The 10,893-nt window shown below is 38.4% G+C and overlaps 1 protein-coding gene and 1 long non-coding RNA gene across 2 annotated transcripts in view; one reads left to right on the forward strand and one right to left on the reverse strand.

The window, feature by feature from the left end:
- The first annotated feature begins 287 nt into the window (after nt 1-287).
- LOC113231225 lies at nt 288-1,539 on the forward strand. The gene is made up of 3 exons (XR_003310547.1): nt 288-377; nt 554-705; nt 1,491-1,539. It is a non-coding gene; the product is annotated as an uncharacterized LOC113231225 (long non-coding RNA).
- Nucleotides 1,540-5,379: 3,840 nt separating this feature from the next.
- Nucleotides 5,380-10,893, reverse strand: part of LOC113231556 — a 6,086-nt gene continuing 572 nt past the window's right edge. The window contains exons 2-4 of the mRNA XM_026465882.1: nt 8,550-8,731; nt 6,057-6,275; nt 5,380-5,599 (exon numbers count right to left, since the gene is read on the reverse strand). Of these exons, the coding sequence (XP_026321667.1) occupies nt 5,570-5,599; nt 6,057-6,275; nt 8,550-8,731 (431 nt within the window). The 3' untranslated portion in view covers nt 5,380-5,569. The remainder of the gene's footprint in view (nt 5,600-6,056; nt 6,276-8,549; nt 8,732-10,893) is intronic.

Below are 10,893 nucleotides of genomic sequence, written 5' to 3' on the forward strand. Positions count from 1 at the left end.
TTTAAGATCGGTTTTTTTTTATATTATTTTATGTTACTTCCATGTTTATTATTTCCAACATTTTGACCAAAGAACTACAATCCAAGGTCATGAAATAAATAAAAAGATGCCACTGTCCATTCTTTAGATCCATATAATCCAATCTGACAAACGCCAAAAAAATTATATACGACGACTAATGGAGAAAGAAGCCTTTGAAACCTGAGTGCGTCTTCTCCAGTTGTAATTTAAAAAAAAAATTGATGAATCTGAACAAAAATAATCATCCTCCTTATTTTCCGGCTTGTTCCAGTTTTCATTCGTGGTCGGCTTTCCGGATCATTTGTACACCGGAGTATTTCTTCAATGACAGAGTATGGCACCTGTTTTAAATCGTGGTCTGTACAAAATAAATTTGAAAGAAAATTACATACAGAATTTATAAATAATGTATAAGCAAAAAATATTTTCTCCCATTTCCTCCTCAATGTTCACTTTCCAATTCACATAAAATACATACGCATTCAAGTAAAACAGACCGGTGGTAAGCTCTATGTAATATTTCACATTTCAGAAAACGGAAACCAAGTTGTAATGCTGCGATTATATCGTTAGAACCGAGATAAATCCTTTTAAGTCAGCTCCTCTCCGGAGATGTCTTAATGTCGGACACTAATGACATTAGTGTCTCAGTTTGCAGTTACACCTGCACGACACTAAACTTTGGTGAGTATGGGTTTGCCAGAAGCTCAGGACAATTGCAAATAAATTCATTTTTTTATATCAATTAACATAATAGAATAATCGTTCTTGATAGTCGTGATTTTTATATTATGCATTTGGAAAATATCTGATAGTACCCCATTGACTTACAAATAAATGGACGACAGGTCTAATACAAAAACCACGAAAAAAATGTCCCAAGTCAACCTATTCGAAATTTAAATTGTAATGTCATCGCAGTATCGCGCTGTCAGTAGAACAAATGAAGACTAAAGCGGAGTTTGGCGCTCTGTATACGATTTTAGCGCCTTACAAGTGCGGACACTTTTTAGCGCGGACCCGACGTCCATATAATTGTAAGTCAATGTAGTACCCCATTTCTTCTGAAGAACATGACTTCTTCGGACAAAATGGGTATTGCTTTTTTCTCAAGAATTTCGAGACTTTGTTTTTATGATACCAAATTACGGGACGAACAAATCGTACCTCCGTCCCATGGTAAGTGACACGCCTGTCCATGACAGTTGAAATGCCACTGCGTACTTTAAATCGTGAAGATCTGAGGGGCACTGCCACTGTGCACATCACCCTGCGACATAAGTTAACAAATTTCATATGCCTGTAAATTCACCAGCACCCTTACCCTTCGAAACCAGAATGCAATAATGCTCACGTTCCTGCTTGGTGGCAGAAATAAGTAAGGTACTTCGCTGGACGAACTCTTTCACAAAGAGCTCTAACTGCTAGTGAATTTCTATAGAACAGACTTTTTAACAATTCCGTTTCAGAGTTTCACGGAAAGACCGTGTCAGAAACTCCCGCATCCGCGACAGCCTTCACGTCCGTGACATTGCAGATAAACTGCAAGAAAGCCGCCTACGTTGGTACGGCCACATCTTACGGAAACCGGCATGCTACGTGGGAAACAAATGTCTGGCTATGCCACCTCCGCCGGGCCCCGGTAGAAGGGGCAGACCCAAGAAGTGCTGGCTTGACGTCGCCAAGGGTGATATGCGTGCCAATGGTCTCACCACTAAGGATGCCGAAGACCGTGCAAAGTGGAGGAGAAAAAGCAGAAAAGCGGACCCCGGGACAAAAGTCCCCGTGTTATGGAAATCAGAAACAACGACGGAACCACAAACACTCAGACCTGAGATAATATAGAGAAGTTAGTTTTGATACATTGGTCTAGCCGAGAATTGAACCCCGAAACTCAGAGATGGCGACTCCTTGAAAATCGGTGTGCCAGCCACTCTACAGAGGTCGTCAAAAATGCAGTTTGACTACATTTTTTTTATGAAAAATAGTGATAGATATAACATTAATACGAGGAATACTAACAAACTAGGTTCTCGCTTTGGGTAAAAACTCAGACCCGAGACAATATTGACCGGGGATTGAACCCGGAACCTTAGAGATAGCGACACCATAAGACTGCTGTGCAAGCCACTCAACCACGGACGAACATGTCAGACTGCTTTCCTCCTGTTTTTTACAACGTATTGACAAGCATTTAACCACTATCTGAACTGATTATACGTTTCAATATGGTGGAAGAAGATGCTTAACTATTGAACAGAAGTGTCCCTAATTGTCCTAAAAATATGGTGTTCTTAGTGAGCTTTTATCGCTGCAGGTTGCATTGAAAATTATTGCGGACAAAATGCAGATTTAATTCCATTTCTTTGTTCAACATAATGTTGTTAAATTTTAATTTCGTTCGCGGTTTTAATGTATTTCGTCTCTTAGCGAAATGAAAATGAACGAGCCTCTTTATTATTATTTTTTATTTGCGGAAGAAGAAGAAAAAACATACCCTTGATATTATAATAAAACCACATGTGATAACAAGAAACCGAACTACATGAAAAATCATTTATTTTATTGAATATCAAGATTTTTTTACTACCATAATATTCATTTATTTTTATGAAAATACACCCCTAATTAAATTTTTATTGAATTGATATTCAATTATTTTTTGTGAAATTACTCCACTAGTTTGTTGTAATTATTAATATAAAGATCGAAGAAGATGTAATATAAGATATAAGACCCAGCTGGACTGACACCAGCGGCCTCGTCTTACCGCAGCTATCGCTCTCCCGACTTACGAATCTCTCTGTATGCTCGTCGCAGGTCTTAGTTTATGGTTTTATCGACTTTTTGTCGTAATGCCTCCTGTGAGAAATCTATGACAGTTTCTGTCACTCCGCTTCACAAATGAAACATATAGGTAGAAAGAAAGAAAGAATCGTTTATTCAGCTTAATAAGACTTATACAGAAAAAACAAAACATTACGATTACAAAATATATAAGCTTAAATATGAATGTTGTGTATAAGTGAAATTTTGTAACTTTCCTAAATTTCTATTTTTTTTAATTTTTTTTATAATATCAAGTGACGGGACGAACATGTCGTGCGCCTGATGGTAAGCTACACGCCTGTCAATAACAGTTGCAGTGCAACTTAGAGCTTTAAATACCAACAATCTGAGGGGCACTGCGTCCAACAACCTGAGACATAAGTTGACAATACTCATATGCCTGTAACTTCACCAGCATCCATAACCTTCAAAGCCGGAACACAGTAATGCTGACATTACTGCTTGGCGGCAGAAACAGATAAGGTGGCAGTACTTCCCTGGATGAACTCTTTCACAAGGACCTGAGCTACATGAGCATAAAAACTTATCGGCAAATTTCGTTCGCAGAATCTTTAAACCTCTTTCTCCTGAAAGTGCAATTTTTCAGATGTGGCCTTATTACGCCAAGAGTGCGAAACAACTACCAGGGCGTTCAATGTATTCTCGGTATCGGGGTGATTAACTAATGATAAGAGTAAATTAATTACCTCATTAGTTAAAGACACTCTTTAAGGGTATAAATATAAAATTTCATGTAATTGCCATCATTAGTATTCAAGTTATCAATACGAGAAGACAACTACAATGACAGACGCCACAATGTTGACGAAAATCGAGCACCGCACAGTGATTAAATTCCTTACAAAACAAGGAAAGACTCAAAAAGTTATTCATGAAGAAATGGTGACTGTTTATCAAGATTCTGCTCCTTCATTATTTACTATTCAGAAGTGGTCTAGTGAATTTAAACCGGGTAGAGAGAGTATTGAAGACGACCCCCGTGCTGGAGGGCAGGTAAGTGCCACTTCTGAAGAAAACGTCAAAATTGTCGAGAAACTTGTATTGGAAGATGCCCGTATCAGAGTGATAACATTAGCAGAAAAGACTAATCTATCCGTGGGTACCATTCACACTATTCTTCATGAACATCTGAATCTTTCAAAAGTCAGTGCAAGATGGGTGCCGCGAATGCTCACGCCGCTTCAGAAACAAGTTCGAGTTGAGTGCAGTAAGGGGTTTTTGGAGCTCTGTAGCGAAAATCCGAGTGGAATTTTTGAACCGGTGATGAAACGTGAGTTTATCACTATGATCCTGAGAGTAAGCAAGAGTCCATGCAGTGGCATAAAAAAGGAACAGACCCACCGAAGATGTTTAAAGTCTGCCCATCCGCCGGAAAACTCATGCCCACAGTGTTTTGGGATTTTAAGGGAATTTCACTGATCGAATACACAAAAATGGGTCAAAGTATTACTGCCACAGCTCACGCAAACAGCCTACGCAATTTGAAGGACGCTATAAAGGAAAAAAGACCTGGAAAATTGACCGCTGGTGTCTTGCTTCTTCACGACAACGCGCCGGTTCACACAGGGCGCGTTGCCAAGGCTGCTGTAAGGGATTGTGGATTTGAAGAAATCACTCATCCACCCTACAGCCCTGACCTGGCCCCCAGTGATTACTTTTTATTCCCAAACCTAAAGAAAGATCTTCGGGGTAAGCATTTTTCCGACGATGAAGAGTTGAAGGAGGCAATTAATGAACATTTTTCAGAGGAAAAATATTTTTTCGAGGGCATCGAAAAGTTATTTGCCCGATCAAATTAGTGTATTGAGGCTATGGGAGACTATATTGAAAAATAAATTTTATTTAGAATTTTTTGCCTATTATTTCATACCTATACCGAGAATACATTGAACGCCCCTTAACTACAGTATCCGCACGCTATGATGGCCGTTTTGACAGATTACAATAGTGAGGTCAAATATAATCAAATGCGAGTCACATCTATAAGTTTTTAGATTTATAACTAGTATTGCAAGGGGTAGTTGATTAAAGTTTTAATAAAACGAAAATAAAAATGTTTATTTAGTATAAAGTCAATTCGAAACTGCTGTGTTTTGCATTGAACTTAGACGCGAGTTTGCTGGAGGTAAAAATTATGCAGGACAGCGATCCTATAGTGACGACCGTATTAGATTTCATTTTTAAATTTCGGAAAACAAATGCATCTATAAATATCACTGCACGTCACTATTGACAATAATGTACATTAATTAGATCCTTCAACGTAGTTATGAATTAATACGAAACTTGATGAGCGGACAAACGTCAAAACGGCCATCATAGCGTGCCGGTACTTTAGTTTCAAAGGTAAGCTGCTCGACTTGCATAGAAATTTGATTTTTATAGTTGAATCTTTTGTTAAAAGAAATCAGGAAGCACCGACATTATGGGGACGAATTTTGGTAGGTATATGTCTCTAGGTTTGGTAGGTATATACTCTGTCACCGACATGTTAAAATAAAACGAAAGAATTTTTTTTATTTTGTTAACATGTATAACAACAATGAAAACTAAGCAGTAATATTCAAGAAATGGAATCTTTTTTAGTATAATTGGTCTAATGCTTATGTAAGTGACTGTAAATGACGTATTGCAATCGAATCGCATCGTCTCCATTGATTTTCTTTTAATACAAAATTGGCCAGTGATTGCCGCGGCGTTATCTTGATCGTCTCAAGCTTTCATTAGGCTGAAATAACAGAAAATAAATTAAAGATAAGGTATTGAACATTAATTTTGCTTAACCATTTTTCCTACATCATCATCAACCCACTTATACGTCCCACTGCTGGGCACGGGTCTTTCATCACGATGTTTTCCTTCATCGAAAAGCTCATGGTAGACTTCGCACATAAATTCCGAAAAACTCAGAGATGTGAGCCCAGATCCAAACCCACGGCCTTTGCTTGAAAAGCAGTAGGTCAAAGCAATTAGACTATTTATCCATTTTTCTACAATTTTATTTATTCTCCTTCTGTTCAACCTGTTCCACCCGTTGTTACTTCTCCTTCAGATAAAACTTCCGTAGCATTTTCAGCACCAGTTTCAGTTATAGCTGCTTCAAGTGATTTAAGGCGTTGACGCTTCTCTTTCAAACGCAAAAGCTTCATTAATTGGTTCTTCAGGTAATCAGGTGGATATGTCACCTGTTCAGATTTATAAGATCCTGGGCCAACTTCCACATAGAAATGTGGTGCTTCCCTTCGTCCGTCGTGTTTGTATTTTGCACCATGATCTCGAATTGGTTCTATCAGTGCTTTTTTACGATGTCTGTTTTCAGTTTCAGAAACGTCTGCTTCATCTCTTCCTGATCTTCCATTTCCAGATAGGACACCCAAAATCTGATTGAAATCTGGAGGTTTTATCTGAAAATGATTGTAAGGGCGCGTTCAAATAAGCCGCTGTAAGACGCGCTGCAGCAGCGCTGCAGCCGCGCGACAGTCCCGCTGCAGTCACGGTTAGTGAGGTGTGTACACGTTAATTCATCAAATTAACCACGATGGATGAAAATCGAATTGAAAAAAATATAGAAGATGTAAAACAACACCCTGCAATATGGGATAGTAGTTCCGACAGTTATTCCAGTCGACTGGATAAAAAAATCAAACTCAAATTTATTGACAATTTAGAAACTGAAAACTACCACTGAAAAGAACATGCCAGGTGAGTCACTTTTAATACCTACATGTGTGTGCCCCAAGAACTAGGTAAAAGAATGTTACGTCGTCCAAATCCATCGCCTAACTGAGTCGAAAAATAAAACATCACTAAAAATTTGGTCGCACTTCTTTCAGCAGCGCGACTGTCGCGCGGCGACTGCGCGGCTGCAGCGCTTCTAACAGCGGCTAATTTGAACGCGCCCTAAATCTAAAATCATTGAGATTAAATTTATATGTAACCGTTTCATAGAAAAGTTTTCAATGACAAAGACCCAGTTTTATATTAGTAGAGCTCCTTGCATAAAAATTCATCACTGCACTGCCATCATACCTATTTCTGCCGCCAAGCTGTAATGTGAACATTTGGTTTGGAAAGGTAAGGGTGCTGATGAAATTGCAGATACAAACGCTTTCATTACAAGATATTCTTTGGCGGGGTGCAGCCAACTTTCCAACTCTTCAATTTCTATCCTAAGGTTGCCTGTTGTAAATTGGCTTACTCTGTGATACTTACTTACAGTACTGTTCTGTGTTGTCATTGTATAATTTTAATGTGCAATAAAGAATATTTCATTCAATCGTTCTATGAATGAAGCCCTTGCTGATATTTTACCAGGGGTGGCTAACACTTAGGAACGCATTAAAAATAAACAAACACACTCATATTTTAAAAAATTCTATGAAAATATAATACAATATCTAGACAGAGCACGGTACTGACACAAATTAAGCAAACCTGCTTCCTGGTATTGCTTGTTAAATAGGCATTGGAAACATTTTAGAACTTACAAAGATAACAACTTTCGTCATGTTGAAGACTCCGCAGCTGTAACATCGAAATCTCTTTATAGACCCTGTTCGGTTCAATCACCATTTAATGATATAAGTCCGATAAAGTGTAGAAGTTATTGCTAAAAGAATAACTGCTAAAATGATAAATGATGGATCGAGTGTGATAACTTACGAGTGACTTTTTGAACGGGTGTGCAGTTAAGGGGCCTTTCCACCAGAGATGTGCGAGGTAGCGAGGCGGTGCGAGAATGCGTTACGGATTCTTTTCAGCTATGCGCGGGCGGGGTACGGTGTGGTGGGGTGAGCGGTGGCAATGTGTCAGTATCAGTTAGTGTCATACTTTTAGTAGCTCTAGTTACCTACACCGTTTTGCACACATTCCTCGCCCGCATCCCTCACACACATTTTGTATGTACAAATACTTAGCAGCGCTAACCCTTTTGCACCGGAGCTGCGTTAAGCGAAAGACAAACGCTAAGAAAATGAAGTACTCGTAATCCTATTGGTGGATTTTTTCCTCGCACTCCGCCTCGCCACGTCGCACATCTCTGGTGGAAAGGCATTCTTATTCTTTTCGAATGCCTACTGGTTAGTCGATGTGATATGCTGATCTAACAAAATGAACGAGTAGGTACGTTCGTGCATCGTACAGAGCCGAAGAGTTGAGAGCTGAGAGCCGAGAATCCATTTTTTTTTTAATATCAAGTGACGGGACGAACAAGACGTTCGCCTGTCACCATGATTCATAAGTTGACGAGTCCCATGTGCCTGTAATTTCACCAGCACCCCTTCAAAACCGGAACTATACAGTAATGCTGACATTACTGCTTGACGGAAGAAATAGGTTAAGTGGCAGTACTTTCCTGGACAAACTCTGTCACAAGGAGCTCTACTGCTTCTAAGCCTTCCTTCTTCTCGCACTACGTAGTATTATATTCCTGTACGTCTTACGCACCCTGAGCACCATTGCCAACCATACTACGAAGATACCCATACTATACCTCTATCAGAGGGCGCGGCAGATCACCGCAGCGCTGGATGGACGACATCCGACGACACGGAGGTCAGGACTGTGTCTTGTGTCCAACTCATCCGAGTCGGGCACAAGATCGCCAAGAGTGGAAGAAGAGGGAAGAGGCCTACATCCAAGATTGGATAACAAAACGGCCGCCATGATGATGATGATACCTCTATCGTCACAGTATTGTGGTTCACATCCGAATTGAGCGTTCGTGCGGCAGTTTTGTCGACCAGCCCTGTGATTTCAGCGAGGTTCATCAGCACTTTTGGAATACTCATTTGTATGCGCCACACTTTACTATCATCTTCCAGTGTTGCGTGGATAAGAGTGTACATTGTTACAATAATACCTGAAAAATGTTACATATATGATAAAATTAAAATGAATAAATTTGTCGTCGTCATATATCCGTACTTGTTCGTTGCAGATCTGAAACCCTTTTCAAGACATACGACTGTGACTGTACCTTGTGGCCCTTACGTCGATATTGGTTTATATACATAATACAGTGTTATTTATAAAATACTAACAACCTCGCGAAGGACTGTATTGCTAACATCATTAATATAAACTTTTATTCCATTACTTTTTAAAAATTCGTCAGATATTGCTTTCGAACAAAAATAAATAGTAGTTTATCTACACACATGTGGGCATTTCTCCAAAGCCGCAATTTTCTGTGTGCACTAAACTCCACTTATTTATCAAAACAAAAATCTACAAAAAAAAAGAGTATAATATATGTCGAAAGCTAACTGGAGAGCTCAAAATCTTCCCAATAAACCTTTCAGACCTAATGGAAAAAAATCCGAAAGGTCTAAAACCTGACAACGATGGCGTGTCCCAAATGCAGAATCCAACACAAAGTGTCATTTTTTTCAAAATTGAAACCTTATACGAATATTACACTTTGGTTCACGTATAACAAATTAGATGACCGTACTTTTAATCTGAATTTCACAATAAACGAGACAATAGTTTTATCAAAATACCAAGATTGCTACGTGTCTCAGGCTTTCGCGGAATTCGGTGGTCGTTACTAATTACACTACATGTCACAAGTGAAGCATTTTGGAAGCTTCATAATTCGTTCTTATTATTAGTCCATCACACCCCTGCGGCTGGAGAGAACAGGTGGATGATTTGTGGCCGATTTTAGTACTTTTTGCGTGTAAATACGATATTTCAAAACTAGAGCCGGTCCGAACTATCATATCGTTCGATATCAAGTAGCGTATGAAATTTGTGAAAATTGTTTGCTATTAACGTTTCATTTCGAATAAAACTTCATCTCGACTGATATTAGAATCTTGAAAATTGTTTTGTTTTTCAGAGATGTTCCAAATTCAAATTCGATGCTATTATTAGGCAATAATAACATTTTCACAGATAGGAAATTTGTTCTAACAAAACAGTTTATCTCTATGCTGGTCGTAATTTGCGGTTTTTGAACACATCAAAGGGGATTTCATGATATGTTTGCAGGTAAAATATTTAAACAGATCGCTCTAAATAGTGACAACTCAAATAATCTCAGTACAAGGTACTAAAAAACCGTAAAAGTTCATGCAATTACATCTATTTGCCAAGTTTCATTAAAAACGGTTTCCGGAAAGTGCGCGAAACCGGATTCATCCCCTAGTTTACCACCCTCAGAGGTGGAATATTGTCTTCAAATTCAAATGTAACTACTACTGAGGTACCCTCTTTCCAACAAAAAAAGAATCATCAAAATTGGTTCACAAAGTTACCGCGTAACACATACATACAATAAAAAAACAAACAGACGAATCGAGAACCTCCTCCTTTTTTGAAGTCGGTTAAAAAGAAAGCACGCGTGAGGCGTTGCTAAACAACTTAAATACCAAATACATATCAAAAAGTGTCAGTACAACAAAAACGTATAAGTTAACTTTGGTGAATTTATTATGTTTTGTAAGAAGTTATGGAGCAAAAGTTATTGTTTATGATGTTAGTAAAAAGGCGTGCGAGATTTTTAGCGACTTTATCCTTATCATTGATCCTTATGATGTACAGTACAATAAAATGGAGTATTCATTTTATTGTATTTTTAATTGGTTCGATTCTCAACTTAAGTAAGCTTAGGAAATGAAACTATTTATCCGGATTTAAATCGCGTATATTTGTTTTTTCAAACAAACCGACGTTTCGGTCCCTTTACAGGTCCCATGGTCACGGTTGACTGAGGTGGTACAGTCTTCAACCGGTGACCATGGGACCCGAAACGTCGGTTTGTTTGAAAAAGCAAATATACGCGAATCCGGATAAACAGTTTCATTTCCTATGTGTAACAATCGCGAAAACCTAAGAACTCAACTAAGCTTTTTGAAAAATCTGTGAATGCAGTTATTAATGTTTAGAATAATAATACGTTTCCTTTAAGTGAAATTGCCTATTTTAAACATTTAAGGTAATTCCGTTCGTGTCCCATTAATTTTACCACCCAATATAGACGACACTGCTGTAACTATATATATTTATTAATTTATA

Source organism: Hyposmocoma kahamanoa, unplaced genomic scaffold (genome assembly GCF_003589595.1).
Source record: "Hyposmocoma kahamanoa isolate Upper Pololo Valley unplaced genomic scaffold, ASM358959v1 65, whole genome shotgun sequence".
Classification (NCBI taxonomy): Eukaryota; Metazoa; Arthropoda; class Insecta; order Lepidoptera; family Cosmopterigidae; genus Hyposmocoma; species Hyposmocoma kahamanoa.